Consider the following 20,118-nt stretch of genomic DNA (forward strand, 5'->3'; position numbering starts at 1 on the left):
GCCCAAGGAACACATCGATCGATGCCACCGTTGGGACTGGAGTGGCCAAAAGGTCCCTGATAACCTGCTGTAGCTTCTCCTGACGGGACATGGGAAGAGACACTTTGTTCTAACCCGTCTGAAACAGAACTCTCAAGTAATCCAAATCTTGGGTGGGATCAAGGTGACTCTTTCTGAAGTTGATCACCCATTCAGGACATTTTAGCAACTATACCACCTGATGGACAGCCGACACCCCTCGGACAGAGAGGGAACTCTGATCAACCAGACATCCAGATACAGGTGAACCAGGACACCCATGGAGCACAGATGGGCCATCATTACCACCATCACTTTGGACCGGGGTGCCGTCGCCAACCCAAAGGGCAGTGCCATAAACTGGAAATGTCGCCCCAGAATAAGAAATCACAGAAGAGTGACCAAGATGATAAAAGGAATGGAACTCCTCTCATATGAGGAAAGACTGAAAAGGTTAGAGTTCTTCAGCTTGGAAGACAGCTGAGGGGAGATATGATTGAAGTCTACAAAATCCTGAGTGGAGTAGAATGGGTACAAGTGGATCGATTTTTCACTCAATCAAAAATTACAAAGACTAGGGGACACTCAATGAAACTGCAGGGAAATACTTTTAAAACCAATAGGAGGAAATATTTTTTCACTCAGAGAATAATTAAGCTCTGGAATGCATTGCCAGAGGATTGATAGAAGCGGATAGCGCAGTTAGTTTTAAGAAATTCCTGGAGGAAAAGTCCATAGTCTGTTATTAAGACATGGGGGAAGCTTCTGCTTGCCCTGGATCGGTAGCATGGAATTTTGCTACTCTTTGGGTTTTGGCCAGGTACTAGTGACCTGGATTGGCCACCGTGAGAACGAGCTACTGGGCTTGATGGATCATTGGTCTGACCCAGTAAGGCTATTCTTATGTTCTTAGGTACTTCCAGTGGTCTGGGAAAATGGAAATGTGGAGATCTGCCTCCGCCAGATTCAGGGAGGCTAGAAACTCCCCCGGTGCCACCGATGCGATCACCATGCGCACCATCCATGTGGAATCGAGGGACTTTTAGGGCTGCATTGACCGCCTTGAGGTCCAGAATTGGTCTCAAATTGTTGGATCCTTTGTTTGGAACAATGAAGTATATTGAATATCTCCCAGAGTTTGAGTCTTGCTCCAGCAAAGATTCTATGGCCACAGTATCCAAAAGTCTGTGGACTGTGGCCTGCAACCGAACCACCTCCTCGGGGCGGCTGGCAGGGGAATCCAGAAAATACTTGGTCAGAGGACAGAGAAACTCCAACTTGTAACCATCTCGGAGAACCTCCAGCAGTCGGCAATGATGGCCTCCCATTCTTCCAGAAAGGCAGACAACTGCCCCCCGATGCACGAAGGGGAAAACAGCGGCCTGGCATCAAAACTGTTTCTTGGCAGCAGCTACCAGTCAACTTGCTGCAGACTGCTGATGGCAAGACCTGCCAAAGTGCGGTCTGGCAGACGAGAAGGAACAATGAACAGTGGAAGGGCCCAAGTACGGGTGAGAACGCCGAAAGGGACAAAAATTAGAATGCCCATAAGGGCTGAACCTGGTCCTAGGCAACGCCTTGTGTTTACAATCCTGAACACTGACCATAAGGCCACCCAAACCCTGACTGAACAGGAGCTGACCTTTGAAGGGTAACCGGCTCAATGTAGCCTTAGAAAATAAATCACCAGACCACTGCTGGATCCAGAGCATCCTGCGAGCTGAAACAGAAAGGCGCCAAGTTTGGTGAAAATGTTCAAGATGTCGTACAGGGCATCAGCCATGTAATCCACTCTGGAGATGAGAAAATCCAAATCCCGAAGCACCACAGTGTCAGGATCATTGTGCAGCTTGGAGTGGCATGTTCGAGCCACGAAAGAGGAGGCTGTCACCGCTTTGACCCTAGCCGCAGCTGAATCAAACAGATGCTTAAGGAAAAAATTCATGCGTCAGTCCTGGACATCGTTCAGGACCACCACCCCCATCACTAGGGAGAGATGTGCGCTTGGTGATATGCACCACCGAAGAATCCACCTTCGGAGAAGTAAAGCACTTGTTAAATCAATCTGCTATTGGATAAAGCTACGTCATGACTCGAGCACATTTCAAGGGACCCTCAGAAGTCTCCCAGATATCCGTAAGAATCCAGATAACATCAAGATAATCAGGAAAAGAAGCAGATTGTGGCCTCTGGTCACTCATAAGGGAACATTCAGCAGAGACTGGCTGGTCCATCTGTAGCTTCAATTCCTGCAGAGAATCACAGATTAAATCCACAAGTGTGCGGGTTTGAAGAACCTGCACACAGTGCGGTCCTTCCCCAAATCATGGGCTCCATACCGGTCTAGATCCTGGAGATCTGCCAGATTCGCCATGTCCGTGGCTGCCGCAGAGCTGTGAAAGCAGAGGAATAGAAATTAAAAATTATGCCTACCTGTTAATTTTCTTTCCTTTAGATGCAGCAGATGAATCCAGAGACTAGTGGAATAGCACACATCTACCAGCAGGTGGAAATAGAGAACTGATTTGCAGGTGTATATCTTGGATGGAGTCACTCTTGCCAGCCAGTATCGCTTAATGTCCAAACATCCGAACATTGCAGTTTGCAACCCAGCCAACTTCTTTCCCATAAGTAAAATAATTCCGACCCAACCATGAGACAGCACCTGCGAGAAAAAAATCCATGAACAATACCTATCAGGTGGGGCTCTGGATTCATCTGCTGTGTCTAAAGGAAAGAAAATTAACAGGTAGGACATAATTTTTAATTCCTTAGTGCCGTCAGCAGATGAATCCAGAGACTAGTGGGATGTAGCAAAGCCACCTCAACTCGGGCGGGGCAAACTTGCCACCTCTGCGAGCACCGAAGCACCTAAGGATGCATCCATGCGCTCCACCACATCCAAGCGGTAATGCCTAGGGAACGTGTTGGACGACGACCAAGTGGCTGCCCTACAAATCTCTTTCAGGGAAAACCCCCTGGACTCCACCCACGACGTAGCCATCGCTCTCGTCAAATGAGCATGCAAAGCCACCAGGACTTGCTTACCTGCTAACAAATAAGCAGCAGAAATAGCCTCTCGGACCCACTGAACCACCAAGGCTTTAGAAGTCGCCAAACCTTTTCTAGGGCCCAAAAAGAGCACAAAGAGGTGATCCGAACGTCAAAAGTCATTAGTAATTTAAAGATAGTGCAAGAGCATTCTGCTTACATCGAGCAAATACAAGGCAGGAAATCTCGACCCCCCAATCCTCTTTCCTGAAGGACGGTAGAAAGAGGACCTGATTGACATGAAAAGGAGACACCACCTTCGGAAGAAAGGAAGGAACCATCCGAATCGAAACTCCGGCCTTTGAAATACGTATGAATGGATCCCTGCAGGATAAAGCCTGCAACTCAGAAACCCGCCTGGCCGAAGCCAGGGCCACCAGAAAAATCGCCTTTAAGGTAACATCCTTGAGTGTGGCAGTATCCAAAGGCTCAAAAGGCGCCCCTTGCAAACCTTTAAGGACCACCCTCAGACTCCAATCCGGACATAGCCTCTGCAAAGGGGGCCAAATGCAGTTAATCCCCTTAAAGAACCTTACCACATCAGGGTGAGACCCTAAGGATAAACCAGACACCTTCCCTCTATAACGCAATAGCCGCTACCTGTACTCGAATGGAATTGCAGGCCAACTCTTCTTGCAGGAAGGAAAGAATCTGAGCGAGGGAAGTCTGAAAAGGAGGAAACCATAACTGAATGCACCAAGCTTCAAACACCCGCCAGATCCTAGCATAAGTCGTAGGGGTAGACCTCTTCTTTGCCAGCAGTAGAGTAGAGATAACCTGCTCAGAACATCCCGTCCACTGCAGCCTCGACTGTTCAATAGCCAGGCCGTAAGACCACAGTGGAAGGGAGCTTCCCCATGACCCTACACTTGTGGGATGCAGACGGATGTGACCGGTGACCACCTTCCCCGAGGAATCACACCTGAGCTCTGCTAACAATCCTCTAATAGCCACCCTGCTGCACCAGAGCCGAAGCTGGATGAAGCTATAATCGCCCTCTCACCATTCGGAGAGGAAAAACCTCTCCACAGACACCATGGGGCCCTAGGAGGACCGAGGGCCTACCCCACTCCCTGAGCTTGCTCCCTGAACCTGTGGGGGAGCTGGGGAACTTGCCGCAAGGGAATGCATCTCCTGTGGAACTAAAGGATCCCCTGGTGGGCTCACAACATCCCGGAAGGGAGCTCCAGGCCCTTCCGACCATAAGGAACCAGAACTCCCGGCCCTAAGGCTCACCACAGGGATGCCCAGAAAGAATCTGCGCCTGGAAAAAAGCAATCTCAACCATGACCTTCGCTCTCTACACAGAAGACCTCCGAGCCTTATGGAAGGTTGGCATATTCCGCTAGCAATGAGACCAGACACTCCCTCATTCACTTGGCAGAAGGAGCCAAAACCCCATCATTGTGGAGGGCGTGAGGCCTGAGGAGGATCCACCCTCAAGGCTGAGGATTTGGCAGGACGAGAAGGTCGCCGCTACGTAACCCTGGACCTGGCACTATAAGCTGCCGAATAGGAGGCCCTATATGCTGATTTCCCCGGGCTATACCTCCTGGTATCCCAAAAATGCGGCCTAGATGAGGGAGACCTAGGTGCCCCTCTGGACCTATCCTCTAGCAACCTTTGAGACTTAGAGTCTCCAAAATCTTTCACCAATTTTTCCAAATCCTCCCCAAACAGCAAACTGCCCCTAAAGGGAAGACGCACCAGGCGCAATTTGGAGGCGGCATCCATAGAAACATAGAAAGATGACGGCAGAAAAGGGCTACAGCCCATCAAGTCTGCCCACTCTACTGACCCACCCCATTAAGTCTGAGTGCTGATGACTTAGTTCCTTAGCTTGACCCTCGTAGGGATCCCACTGCCCAATGCCGCAGTCATAGGTGCCGCCTAGAAACTACTGCCAGAGCCATCGTCTTAGCTGAAGCTCTAATCATATCATACAAGGCATCCGCCAGATACGCCAGCCCGGACTCCACATCCAGAAAATTTTGGGGCAGAGCCCCACCGGCCTCTACCAACCCATCAGTAAATAACTGGATCCACTGAAGACAGGCACGTGCTGCATAAGAACTGCAGATCGCCGACTGTAGAGTCAGGGCTGCCTCATCAAATGAAGACCTTAAAGAAGACTCTATCTTCCTATGCTGAGGGTCTTTCAGAGTAACATCTCCCTCAACTGGCAGAGTAGTCTTCCTAGTAACTGCCGCTACTAAGGCGTCTACCTTAGGAAGCTTAAACTTATCCTGCTCCTCAAGCGCCACTGGATACAATGAACGCATAACCCGTGCCACCTTGAGACCAGACTCAGGCGTAGTTCATTGCTCAGAAATCAACTCCTGCATGCTCTCATGCAAAGGAAAAGTCTTAGGCGGCCGCCTAGTGCCCGCCATAAGGGGATTGGGTACCGACCCCCCCCCCTGTGTATCCGGCAGGGAAATGTACAGACATTCCATACCTTTAGAAATGAAGGCCGCCAGTTCCTACCTATGGAACAGGCATAGCGCTGAGGGATCATCCATACCAGCCTCTTCTATATCCATGACCTGCACCCTGGCTTCCTCCCTCGAAACCAAACAGAGGTAGAGGGCTCTCTGGGTAGGCCAAATCCTCAGCCTCGGGCACCCTACGCCTTTTGGCCCCTTTGAGACCCAATTGTGGCTGAAAAGCCACCCCCTGGACTAGGCCACCCTCACAGAACCCCCTCCCTCCATCCGGGCTTGTCTTCTGCTGCGAAAACACCTTGTGCAGCAAAAGCACAAACTCTGGCGAGAGGGAACCGAAGGCCGCAAGTCCTTCCGGTGCCACCGCTCCCAGCAGTAGCACGTCCCCAGCCACCACAGCTGATGTGATCAGCTGCACCTCCAAAGCCGCAGCCAAATCCGGTTCTGCCTTCTTCTCCCCGAGTACATCTCTGGCGTGGGAAAGAGGCACACCTTCCAGTGCAGAAACAGCTGCTGCAGCATCTCCCGCGCAGCCGGCCGAACACAACCCCGAAACAGAGCGGCACTTCCCGCACCGCGAACAACGCTTCACAGCCTCCACTGCCATGTCTTCTCCCTCATGTCCCGAAAGGCCCATTCCAGCACAAAGCCCCAATGCTGTGCCAGCAAATCTGGTCCAAAACCAAATGGCAGAGTTTTTTTTTTCCTTATGGGAAAGAAGCCCTCTGGACCAGGAAACTGTGTTCACGGGTGGTGAGGGTGGGGAAGGGATCTGGGAGGGCCCAAGTGTTGCCCCCAAAATCAGAACTGAAACCTGTCGACACCCCTAAGCTCAACTGGAGCCGAAGCAGCAGGAGCAACAGCCTTCCACACAGGAGCTGCATAGATCCAGGAACTATCAGAACAGCAACCATCCAACCTGCTGGAGATAGAGCATACTGGCTGGCAAGAGGGACTGCATCCAAGATATACACCTGCGAATCAGTTCTTTATCTCCACCTGCTGGTAGATGTGTGCTATCCAACTAGTCTCTGGATTCATCTGCTGATAACGCTAAGGAAGTGATTGGCACAACTGCAAGCACAGTCAACTTATTCCCCAGTACACTCGCACGAAGACAAGAAGACAGACCCTGGTCACTTGGAGCAGGGGTCCCTGTGACCAGCACAAAAACCAGTGGAAGGGAAACAGGCAGGAACTTTTTAATTAAGTATGCCTGATAAAGCATGTGCACAAATTCTGGGGCAAAACCATCCTCTGCAGCGGGAGCAGACTTCTCTGCACCTCAGATTTAGAACGTTTGAAAGATTTATGAGGTTTTTTGCTTGCAGGGCTTACGATTTACCAAAACGCTGTCAGCGCACTCCCCAGGGCAACCTGACACCAATTTCGCAGGAGTTGGGGGCATAAGGTGCTTGAAGATCCTTCCCGGAGGTCAAAGGCACTGTATTTGAGCAAATTTTGCTCCCCTCACGGTCTGCAGCGCACACGGAATACAGCTGTACAAACGACAGCCATCCACCACAAATGAGGCATGAATCCTTCCCATCCTGAACTGAGGAGGTCATCTATGTAGTTTTATTTCAAAATGAAGTTGGCAAGTGTGAAAAATAACTTTAAAATCAAATCTGGAAAAATCCAAAATGGCCACTGAGGCCCTGTTTCAACTAAAAATAGCCCAGGAAAACCACAGAGAACCCTCAAAAACAGAGATTTTAGGGGTGGGGAGGGGCATAGAACATGCAGGGAAACCAGCTAAAACCCTATTTTTAAAGATCCTCCAAAATCTCTGATTCAAGCTGTTATCTTGCTGTCACATAACCATGTGCTCAAAGGAAAAACTGAAACATTTTACTCACTGTGTTGATTGAGAGAAACTGCATGCAGCTGAACACTGCTTGAAGGGAAATCCTTTGCCTCAGTAAACTAGAAATCTGGATTTCAAATCTTCTGACTGCCCAACCAGCCTGATCACCATGGCTGGAGACCTCCGCCACTCTTGGACACGCTGCACAAATGCCTGGCAGAGGGATGCAGTCTGGCTCCGATCCCGGAACCGTATCAGCCTGCGCTACACCCACTAGCGGACGAACCTGGGGGTGAGCTAGCTCCTAAGGGAAAGGTCCTGGAGCACCAATCTGATGTGCAGGCTGTCCAGGAGGGTTACTGCTGAGCAGGGAACCCCCCGAAGCAGATGTTCTCCAACAGCCTGCGATCTCCTGCAGTCAAGGATGTCCCTGCAGGGAACCTCCACAGCACAAGGGCGAACACCGCAAACAAAAATACTGAAAGATCACAAAATAAAACATGAGCTCATACAACCTAGCTTGTAGGAAGACTGGTGAGCATGCTCAGGGAGGAGGTATGTAAGGGAGAGGGGGGGAGGGGGAAAGCCTCTGAAGTTTTGAGGCTTCTACAGACCCTGACGGGTGGAGGGAAATAACCCACTGGTCCCTGAATAAAGTGGGATTGTACAAGAACCTGCCACTCGATTATGCTTAAACCTTGAAGATGTGATGCAAACATTTCTCTTCATAGTCCTCCTAGATGGAGGCATTGCAGATGTCAGTCTTCTCATTGAAATCTGCTACCATCCAAAAACGGGTTACACGTTAAACAATACAGTTGACTAATGTGCAGTTGACATGTGATGTCCTCACACAGAATTTGAGTTCACAGGAAGAAATCTGAACAGTAAACCTCCTGGTCTTCCATACCAAACCTTTGTTCTATAGCAGAGGTTCTCAGTCTAGTCCTGGGGGGACACCAACCACTCTGGTTTTCAAGGTATCCACAATGGATATATATGCATGTAGGCAGAGCATGTAAATTTATCTCATGCATATTCATTGTTCGTATCCTGAAAACCTGACTGGCTTGGGGTGTTCCAAGCTGATCATGGATGAAGCCTCTATTTTAAGGTCTTTCACTGGCTCTGTTGGATATTGGATGGCATCAGAAGCCAGGTTCTAAATGTCAGATGCCACGGGACCCAGTATGTGATTTTTATCCCACCGATTTCCTAATGAGCCTGTGTGGTAGATGATAGAGAAGAGATATTTACCTTGTGACAAGAGGATCCCATGAACCTCCTTGATGACTTTCTTGTAAACCTCCTTCTGCTGTTCTCCCAGAATGTTCCACTCCACTTCCCAGAAATAAGCAGCGACATCTTTGAATGTGACCAATTTCTAGAAAAGGAAAAGGACACCCTCAGCCACAGTTTCACTGGGTTTAATAGACTGTTATATATGCTCTGCCTTTTGCAATTTATACCCAAATGTGTGAACTTCTCTTTTGCTCTGCTTTCAACCTGAAGTCTGTATTGATATAAAACTATTGTCAGGGAAACTAGTCCCAATACCTAAGGAATTTCTCTTATCAAGCAAAATGTACCCAAAATAACAGAAACCAGAAAAAACTTGAATAATCAAATTAGTTTATTGAAAGAATTAATTTGATAATTACAAGAAATATATATATACTGGAGGCAAACAATGAATTTTAAAGTCTGATCACTTAGGAAGGAAAAGTGATTCAGGAGGGGCCAGGGCTGAGGTGCAGCTCAAGTCTCTGACATATGAGGCTTCCTCTGAAGTCCTGGAGGGGAGATGGGATTAACCCAATCGTCCCCAAATAAAGTGGGATTGCACAAGAAGGACAGAATCCTGCTATTAAAGCCTAATTCCAATAACCAAAAGGAAAGAGAAGGAAAGGCTGGAAGAGGAGAAACAAACCTTTCTTACCTGATCAGCCACCAGGGCAGACATTTCCTCTGAATTTTGCAGCTGCTGGGATGGATTCATTTCCCTGTTCCTGGAATGATGAGGGAAACAGGAAGAGGCGGAGCCAATTCCTGAATCTCAGGTATAATCTCTCCCAGGGATTCCCAGTTGCAGGACACAAAGTTCTCTGCTTTGTCTTCGGAATCTTTTCTCTTCTTTGCAGCCCTGCAGACACTAGAGGAAGAGGCAGCCACAGAGCATGTGCAGAACTCTTCACTCCGCCCCTCTGGCTGATGTCATCCGGGAATAGCCCGCCTCCTTAAGGTGGATCTTTAGTGACAGTGCAGCAGGTCCCACAGAAGAAGGATCTGCTACAGCTGCATCTTAAGGAGGTGGGATATTCCAGGATGACCTGTGCAAGGGCCCAGGGGGTAGTTGAAGAGCTCTGCACATGCTCAGTTACTTTTTCTACTTTCTGCAGTGTTTCCAGCTGGCCATGCCACCTGCATTTTTACTGCTTTGATTTATTTGCACATAAAGAACTGTTCATCCTTCCCTTTCTCTGCCATCTCTGTCATTCCTAACAGATTGCAGCCTATTAATAGCAACAACACACACAGACAGACAGACGGACCCCAGTACTCTCCACATTCCTGCCTTTAGACATCAAACTACTTGCTTCTCTGGTGGCAGGAGGGAGTTGGCATCCTTCCTGCCATATCTAAGTGGGGGGGTCGGCATGGGGGGGTGCCGATGGCAGGAGATAGTGGGCATCCCTCCTGCCATATTTGCGCAGAGGAGGTGAGAGCGTCTGGTGCCAGGAGGGAGTAGGCATCCCGCCTGCCATTTTTTTTTTTTTTTTGGGGGGGGGGGGGTTGGGGGAGGGAGCACTATTGGGGGGTGGCCGGGAGGCATTTTTTTATTGGCAAGATATTTTGCATGTGTAATACACACAACATTTTTTTTTTAATGAAATAAAACCATAACGTATAACGGTGACGGGACTAAATCGCGCGAGACAACAGCGCGCCGACATGAGCGCAGACAACTGAGCGCAAGGTTGATGGTGCGCCGAAGAAAAGCACTATTTTAAAGGGCTCCGATGGGGGGTGTGTGGGGGGGACCCCCCCCCACTTTACTTAACAGACATTGCACTGGCGTTGGGGGGGGGTTTGGGGGGTTGTAACTTCTCCAGAATTCTACTGTTCAACGGCTCCCCCTTCTGCTTCTATTCCTTTCTCTCCTCTCTTCTACCTTCCAAAGTATTTAGATCAATGCTGTCTTGTTAAAATGTTTATTTTATTTTTATTTTTCCTCTAACTCTACTTTTCACTTCTCTATTACCCTCCAGGTACTTTAGTTAGATTGTGAGCCTTCGGGACAGTAAGGGAATTTTCCAAGTACCTTTCTTATTTCTAATCTTAATGTATATTTTCTGTAAACCGCTTAGAACCTAACGGATGTAGCGGTATATAAGAAATAAATTACATTACATTACATTACATGGACCATTTGGCCTTCATCTGCCATCATGTTTCTAGGTTTCTATAACCATAAAGCTCTATGACATCACAATGCAGGCAAAGAGCCTTAGCCAATGGGAAGAAGATATGCAAATGTTAAGAGCCTTAGCCAATAGGGAGAGGAGGAGATAGTGGATGCTGCAGAATTCTACTGTTCAACGGCTCCCCCTTCTGCTTCTATTCCTTTCTCTCCTCTCTTCTACCTTCCAAAGTATTTAGATCAATGCTGTCTTGTTAAAATGTTTATTTTATTTTTCCTCTAACTCTACTTTTCACTTCTCTATTACCCTCCAGGTACTTTAGTTAGATTGTGAGCCTTCGGGACAGTAAGGGAATTTTTCAAGTACCTTTCTTATTTCTAACCTTAATGTATATTTTCTGTAAACCGCTTAGAACCTAACGGATGTAGCGGTATATAAGAAATAAATTACATTACATTACATTACATTATTCTTAAAACTGAACTTTTTCCTAAAAAACAGGCAAAAAGTTCGGTTTCAAGTATAATGAATGGGGTTACAACCTCCCAAACCTCCCACAACGCCAGCGCGATGTCTGTTAAGTAAAATAGGGGGGTTCCCCACCAACACCCCCCGTCGGAACCCTTTAAAATAGTGCTTTTCTTCGGCGCGCCATCAACCTTGCGCTCAGTTGTCTGTGCTCAGTTGTTGGCGCGCCGTTATCTCGCGCAATTTTGTCTATGAACCAATAATATATATGAATGATAAGATATTATATTCATGTGGTATATTTTTTGTTGTATATGGAAGTGGGAGGGGGTGGGGGTTATATCTTTTTGTTGTATGATATGGTAGATTTTCAAGTGATATTGCATTCTAATTGTTTGATATTTACTGTATACTTGTTGTAAATTATAAAATGAATAAAGAATTAAAAAAAAAAAAGAAATAAAACCAGGCAGACCTGTTGGTAACAGTTACCAACAGGTCTGCAGCAGTTGGGTTTTAGGACTGTAAAACCCGATTCAAAATAGCCAAGCAATTGTTAGTGAATCAATCGCTTGGCTATTTTGCATGGGGCTTTACTAATTTGCATGGGAGCTCTATAGAATTAATTAATAGTAGTATCGGATCAGGTAGGAGATTGATTGGGCAGCAGTTTAGTGAATCGGGTCAGGGAACAAGTGCAAAACCAGTAAAACTGGTTTTGCCATCGTCATTACAGAATCGGTAGGGGTTCATAGACAAAATCGCGCGAGACAACGGCACGCAGACAACTGAGCGCAAGGTTGACAGCGCGCTGAGGAAAAGCACTATTTTAAAGGGTTCCGACGGGGGGTGTTGGTGGGGAACCCCCCTATTTTACTTAACAGACATCGTGCTGGCATTGTGGGGGGTTTGGGGGGTTGTAACCCCCCTCATTATACTTGAAACCGAACTTTTTGCCTGTTTTTTAGGGAAAAAGTTCAGTTTTAAGTATGTCACCATGTGGTTCGAAAAGCCAAAAGAGAGTATGAAGAGAGGCTAGCCAAGGAAGCACGAAATTTAAAACCGTTCTTCAGATATGTTAAAGGGAAGCAGCCGTTCTAGGGAGGAGGTGGGACCGCTGGACAACGGAGACAGGAAGGGAGTGGTGAAGAAGGAGAAAGAGGTCGCTGAAAGACTTAACATGTTCTTTTCGTCTGTATTTACAAGCGAAGACACAACCAACATACCGGAATCTGAGCAATTCTTCAATGGAAATCAAGCACAAAAGTTAACATCCATGGAAGTGAGCCTTGAAGATGTGCGCAGGCAGATAGAAAAACTAAAAACTGACAAATCCCAGGGTCCGGACGGAATCCATCCAAGGGTTCTGAAGGAACTAAAGGAGGATATAGCAGAACTACTGCTGCAAATTTGCAACCTATCCCTGAAAACAGGCGTGATCCTGGAGGATAGCCAACTCACACCCATCTTTAAAAAGGGATCAAGAGGTGACCCGGGAAACTACAGACCAGTGAGTGTGACCTCAGTTCCGGGGAAAATGGCGGAAGTACTGATAAAAGAAAACATCGATGAACATCTTGAAAGAAAAGAACTTCTGATAACCAGCCAACATAGTTTCTGCAGGGGGGAGATCATGACTGACTAACTTATTGCACTTCTTTGAGGGAATTAACAAACAGATGGACAGAGGAGAGACCCCATAGACATCATATACCTAGATTTCCAGAAAGCCTTTGACAAGGTGCCTCATGAATGTCTGCTCCGGAAACTGAAGAACCATGGGGTGGACAGAGATGTACATAGATGGATCAGAAACTGGTTAGCGGGTAGGAAACAGAGGGTAGGGGTGAAGGGCCACTACTCGGACTGGAGGAAGGTCACGAGTGGTGTTCCGTAGGGCTCGGTGCTTGGGCCACTGCTATTTAATATATTCATAAATGATCTAGAAACAGGGACGAAGTGTGAGATAATAAAATTTGCGGACAACACCAAACTATTTAGTGGAGCTCGGACTAAAGAGGACTGCGAAGAATTGCAAAGGGACTTGAACAAACTAGGGGAATAGGCAACGAGATGGCAGATGAAGTTCAACGTTGAGAAGTGTAAAGTATTGCATGTGGGAAGCAGAAACCCAAGGTACAACTATACGATGGGAGGGATGTTATTGAATGAGAGTACCCAAGAAAGGGACTTGGGGGTAATGGTGGACATGACAATGAAGCCGACGGCACAGTGCGCAGCAGCCGCTAAGAGAGCAAATAGAATGCTAGGTATAATCAAGAAGGATATTACAACCAGAATGAAAGAAGTTATCCTGCCGTTGTATCGGGCGATGGTGCGTCCACATCTGGAGTACTGCGTCTAATATTGGTCGCCGTACCTTAAGAAGGATGTGGCGTTACTCAAGAGGGTTCAGAGGAGTGCAACATACACTGAGAGATTGGAGAAACTGGAGAAGAGGAGACTTAGAGGGGATATGATAGAGAATTACAAGATCATGAAGGTCATAGAGAGAGTAGAGAGGGACAGATTCTTCAAACTTTCCAAAAATAAAAGAACAAGAGGGAATTCGGAAAAGTTGAAAGGGGACAGATTCAAAACAAATGCTAGGAAGTTCTTCTTTACCCAACGTGTAGTGGACATCTGGAATGCGCTTCCAGAGGAAGTAATAGGGCAGAGTACGGTACTGGGGTTTAAGAAAGGATTGGACAATTTCCTGCTGGAAAAGGGTATAGAAGGGTATAGATAGAGGATTACTGCACAGGTCCTGGACCTGTTGGGCTGCCGCGTGAGCAGGCTGCTGGGCACGATGGACCTCAGGTCTGACCCAGCGGAGTCTTATGTTATGTAAGTGTAGAGAAGTCATCTGGCAAGCCCTCTCTTCCTCCTCAGTGTGCCATGGCACACTTTGAATCTCAGGAGGCACACAGTTTGAGTTATTCAATTCAATTCAATTTTTTTTTTTTTTACACTGCTCTACGGACATTGTACAGTACCACATTTATGCAGCTCTTGGCACTTGAAATCCAATTATATGGTCTGATCATCTGATGTATAATTTTGATAAATTGGCAGCGAGCACAGCATTCTACAATCTTATTGCCCCGGATTGTCGCCAGGACAGGGCAGGATTAACCAATAGGCCAAGTAGGCACGTGCCTAGGGCCCGAAATGGTCAGAGGGGCCCGATGAAGGAGGGCATCAACATTGTTTTTTTCCAAACAGTGATGCCCCTCCCCCCGATCAGCAACGCGGGCCCCACCCCCCATTGACGCAAAGTAAGGCAATCAAGCAATACGGGTAAGAAAGGCAACGGGAACTGTAATTGTGCTAGCGGTGCTGCTTGCCCAAAGCTTCCTGTTTCCGCCTGAGCGCATGGTGGGGTGGGGCGGCCCAGTGTACTTGGGTGCCTAGGGGCCCTCGGCGAATTAATCCTGCCCCGCGCCAGGATCTGTAAATTCTATTAATTTTTGGGCACAGTATGAGATAATTATTCCGGCAAATTTCTATTCACACTGATATATGAAAGACCATTTTAGATGTTATTGCGCCCCAAACGTTTAAATAAAAAAAAAAAAAGATAGGAAATCTGATAAATGGTTTGACAGTGAACTTTTGGAGTTGAAAACATTCTATTAGACTGGAGCCAACTTGGCTCAAATCAAATGGGGTTGAGGACCGAGAGCTTTGGAGAAGGGGGTGCACAGCTACAAAATGAAGGTAAAAGAGATGAGAAGATAATTTTATTCAGCCAAATATAATTAACCCTAAAGAACAGTTTAAATTGATTCACAATCCTCAGGATTTTGAGAAGAAAAGTGAACCATCACTAGATGCCTGCAGGGCCGGCGTTAGAGGGGGGGGGGGGGTAGCAAACAGGCCCCGAGCTTTCTTTCCTTTATCAGCGGGGTCTCAGCGCAACTGCCGTTTTCATAGATTCGCGCGCGGCTGCCGTTTTCATAGGTGCGCGCGCGGATGCCGGGCTCGAAGCTTCCTCGATGACGCAATCCGCCCAGGCTGGAAATAGGAAGTTGCGTCAGACGGGAACCTTCGGGCCGGGCAGCCGCGCGCAAACTTATGAAATTTGAAAAGGCGACCTTGAAGGTGAGGAGAAGGGGGGGGGGAGGGGAAGAGGTTGAGTGGCGCTTGAGCTTTTATGATGTTCCATCAGGTGCGTGTGGGAAAGCAGCAGCAGCAGTGGTGAGGGGGCAGACTACTCAATCGAATTGGGTGGAGGGAGGGGGGGGCAGGATACTCGATGGAATTGGGGTGGAAGTTGAGGGAGCATGATACTCGATGGAATTGGGGTGCAGGGAGAAAGAGGGGCAAGAGACTCAATGGAATTGAGGTGGCGAGAAAGGGGGGCAGGATACTCGATGGAATTGGGGTGGAAGTTGAGGGGGCATGATACTCGATGGAATTGGGGTGCAGGGAGAAAGAGGGGCAAGAGACTCAATGGAATTGAGGTGGCGAGAAAGGGGAGCAGGATACTCGATGGAATTGGGGTGGAAGTTGAGGGAGCATGATACTCGATGGAATTGGGGTGCAGAGAGAAAGAGGGGCAAGAGACTCAATGGAATTGAGGTGGCGAGAAAGGGGGGCAGGATACTCGATGGAATTGGGGTGGAAGTTGAGGGGGCATGATACTCGATGGAATTGGGGTGCAGGGAGAAAGAGGGGCAAGAGACTTGATGGAATTGGGGTGCAGGGAGAAAGAGGGGCAAGATATTCAATGGAATTGAGGTGGCGAGAGAGGGGGCAGGATACTCGAAGGAATTGGGGTGCAGGGAGAAAGAGGGGCAAGAGACTCAATGGAATTGAGGTGGCGAGAGAGGGGGCAGGATACTCGAAGGAATTGGGGTGGAGGGAGAAAGAGGGGCAAGAGACTTGATGGAATTGGGGTGCAGGGAGACAGAGGGGCAAGAGACTTGATGGAATTGGGGTGCAGGGAGAAAGAGGGGCAAGAGACTCAATGGAATTGAGGGTGGCGAGAAAGGGGGGCAGGATACTCAATGGAATTGGGGTGGAAGTTGAGGGGGCATGATACTCGATGGAATTGGGGTGCAGGGAGAAAGAGGGGCAAGAGACTTGATGGAATTGGGGTGCAGGGAGAAAGAGGGGCAAAATATTCAATGGAATTGAGGTGGCGAGAGAGGGGGCAGGATACTCGAAGGAATTGGGGTGGAGGGAGAAAGAGGGGCAAGAGACTTGATGGAATTGGGGTGCAGGGAGACAGAGGGGCAAGAGACTTGATGGAATTGGGGTGCAGGGAGAAAAAGGGGCAAGATATTCAATGGAATTGAGGTGGCGAGAGAGGGGGCAGGATACTCGAAGAAATTGGGGTGCAGGGAGAAAGAGGGGCAAGAGGCTCAATGGAATTGAGGTGGCGAGAGAGGGGGCAGGATACTCAAAGGAATTGGGGTGGAGGGAGAAAGAGGGGCAAGAGACTTGATGGAATTGGGGTGCAGGGAGACAGAGGGGCAAGAGACTCAATGGAATTGAGGTGGCGAGAGAGGGGGCAGGATACTCGAAGGAATTGGGGTGGAGGGAGAAATAGGTGAGGATACTCGATGGAATAGAGGTGGATGGAAATGGAGCAGATGATGAAAGTGGAATAAAGAGAGAGAGAGAGAAGACGGCAGACATTGGATGTCAGGGGAGAGCAGATGCTGAATGGAAGTGGAGAAAGGGCATTTACTGGATAAAGAAAAAAGGCAACATGCTGGATGAGGCGTGGGGGGAAGAGGATAGAGTTACTGAAATACTGGAGGAGGTGAACGAAAGTGGTGGCAAGCCGTAGGTAGACACAGTGAAAAGAGGGAAATTGAGGACTGGATAGTAAGAAAGAATTTAATCTAGACGGAGGCAGAAAATAAATTGAGAAGGAACACCAGGGAAGAAAATTAAAGGAAAGAGAGACAGGGGGAAGGATACATAGATATCAGATCTGAGGAGAGGAAATGTGAAGAGAGAGACACTAAAACCCACAGGTGGGGGAGGTGATAAAGATGCCAGACCAATTTGGGGGGGGGGGGGGAGGGAGGGAAGGAGAGATTCCATGAAGGAAGTGGAGGAAAGAAGATGAATCAACAAAAAACAAAGTGGAGAAATGTTGTTCCTGAGATGGACTTTATTAATATTAAAATAATATTAAAACTTGGCAAACCACATAAAAACCTCTAGGACGCAGTCCGCTGAAAAGCTTTGGACACTGAACCCAACGCAGTCTGTGTTTCGACAGAATGTTTTCTTCAGGGGTCCCTAAGAAGTCCTATGGTAAAGATACATGGATAAAAATGCCAGTCGGAAATAAACTGTGCTATAGTGGCTGCAGCTCGAGGCACCTGGAAGTGCGCATGTGTTGCTGTGATTATGTCACACGCATGCGGGATATCACTTCGATATCCACACAAGCGCAAAGGCCATTCAAACGGACCCCAAGATGCCAGTGGGGGTGCCAGCAGGGAAGAGGGCCAGAGAAGAGAGGTGCTGGTCCCGGCTGAAAACGAATCACATCCGGAGAAGAGGCCGAACGCCGACCATGCAACAAACCGCAAGATGTAGACAAAGCCTCTGAGGAAAGAGGAAGTTGCATCATCAGAGGCGGGCTGCGACTCAGCAAAAGCCCAAGGTTGCCTAAGTGAATCGCTGCTGCAGGCAAATACTGAGAGCTGCTGGGAGGGGAGCGTAGGGGAGGAAGATACTGTCGGAGGTTCTCACTGGTCCTGCACAGACCAGCATGAATTTTGCACACTGATCTATCCTCCGTGGACCGGCGGTTGAAGAACACTGTTTTAGACTATTGTAATATTGTATATCTAGGATCTTTTAAGAAAACCATTAAGCATTATTCAGAATATGGAAGTCCGTCTCATTTTTGGCCTGAAAAAAATCGGATCATGTAAGCCCTTATTATTGTCAAATATATTTTATTGAGCATCAAAAGGAACAACAGTCAGAAACAGATAGGATGCATCAATACAGCTCGATATGTCACATAAGACCCAGGGAACCCACCCCATCAGCCCAACCCACAACCCAGCAGCCCATCAACCCATCCCTCCCCCACCCCACTCTCACTGATATGTAAGCCCTTATTATAAAAAACTACATTGGCTACCTATGGAAGCCAGGGTTATTTTTAAGTTTGCTTGTCTTTGCTTCAAAACTTTAACAGGCTCAGCTCCAATTTATCTTTCATACCATTTTGATTTTCCTGGTATTACCAGTTGTATACATAGTGCTCATCTGTTCTCCTTTCCAACTCTGAAGGATTGTGTCTATAAGAGGGTCCTAGATAGGACCAGGAGTGGATTTAGATGAAAAGAGGCCCTAGGCTATTCCACTTATGAGGCCCTTTCACCTCCCATTTTTAAATTTGTAAATTACATGAGAGATAATAAAATACATCATTACTGTGATATATATCAATATGTTAAATGAAACATGTTATTATCGGTACTAACCTTTATAAAAAATGTGACACGGATAATAAATTTTAAAAAGTCGAGAACCTGAACCAGAGGCAGGTTCGGACCGGGGACCGGCGCGCACCCCTACCCGGGGCTGAGACCGATTCCCCTCCGGAGCCGGGAAAGGAGTGGGGGGGAGAGAGGAGCAGCGGGATCTGATCTGGAGCTGGAGCACGTGTGCAATTAGGATTTTCCACCCCCGGCTGAATTTTGATGAGTCGCTGGCGCAGGCGCCGTGAGGAGTGACACAGAAGCACACCTCACATCACCAGGACTCAGTGTTTTAGTGTTCACTGTTTTTAGAATAGTGTAATTTTAATTTTGCTAACAATTTGAATGTAGGCCCCTCTTGATCTTGAGGCCCTAGGCTGAAGCCTAGTTAGCCTATAGGAAAATCCGGCCCTGGATAGGACACTATTATTTCAAGCTGGCAAATGGAACTAAAGCTTAAGTGACTTTATCTTAAATAAATTTTCTTACCAAACCTTTAGAAAATAAGTCAAAACTTATCTTTTTGATAAATTTTTTATGATTTCATACCCTTGTTGATATATTTCTGAATTACTTTTTGTAATATCGCTATCTATATGCAGTCTCTTTATTGTAAACCGTTTTGAACTAAACTAAACTAAACCTTAAGTTTATATACCGCATCATCTCCACGGATGTGGAGCTCGGCACGGTTTACAAGAACTTAAAATATAGGAACTGTTTGTGGTATCTAATATAATAAAACGCTAAGTCACGCATGCGCACTTCCTCTGCGTGCGCCGGTTTTCCGTGAGCTGTAGCAACCCGCAGGTAGGAGTGCGCATGCGCGGCTTAGGGTTCTGTTTTTCAGTCTGGCCTGCTCCCTGTTGCTCCTTGCCGTATTATATTTTTTAGTTGAAAGACGCAGCGGTGGCTCTTCTCACGATCCCCGCCTGCGTCGGACTTCCGACACAGGTGGGGATCATGAGAGAAGCCACCGCCGCGTCTTTCAACTAAAAAAAAAAAATACGGCAAGGCAAGCAGGAAGCAGGCCAGACCAGACCGAAGCTCAGAATTGAACTGCCAGTTGGCCGGCTCCCTTGCCAGAGTTATTTTTTCTGTTTAAAGGTGCCACCATGGTTCCTGTCACCAGCCACACCTGTCTAAACACTAACACGCCGCGACTCATCATCAGGGAAGCGGCAGAGGAAATTAGGCCAGTAGAAGACCCGAAGCAGCGTTTAGTGTGCCTGGGACGCTGCTGCTCCTGCCGGGTTTGTCAGTCCTGTAGCGGTGGGAGGGTCAACGGGGGTTTCAATTGTGCCGGGTAGGGTCGGCGGGGGGGGGGGGGAGTCAGGCAGGCGTCGGGGGGGGAGTTTCAGTGGAAGAGGAATGGGAGGCAGGCAGGCTGGCATCGGAGGAGGGGTGGGGGGGTTCAATGGAAGGCAGGATGGCATGGGGGGGTT

The 20,118-nt window shown here is 47.9% G+C and overlaps 1 protein-coding gene across 1 annotated transcript in view; it reads right to left on the bottom strand.

Annotated features, from left to right (window-relative positions):
- LOC117368582 (zinc finger protein 845-like) overlaps positions 1-20,118 on the bottom strand; it is a 94,553-nt gene that overhangs the window by 19,305 nt on the left and 55,130 nt on the right. Inside the window, exons 8-9 of the mRNA XM_033962312.1 lie at positions 9,260-9,329; positions 8,578-8,704 (exon numbers count right to left, since the gene is read on the bottom strand). Of these exons, the coding sequence (XP_033818203.1) occupies positions 8,578-8,704; positions 9,260-9,329 (197 nt within the window). The remainder of the gene's footprint in view (positions 1-8,577; positions 8,705-9,259; positions 9,330-20,118) is intronic.

Source organism: Geotrypetes seraphini, chromosome 10 (genome assembly GCF_902459505.1).
Source record: "Geotrypetes seraphini chromosome 10, aGeoSer1.1, whole genome shotgun sequence".
Classification (NCBI taxonomy): domain Eukaryota; kingdom Metazoa; phylum Chordata; class Amphibia; order Gymnophiona; family Dermophiidae; genus Geotrypetes; species Geotrypetes seraphini.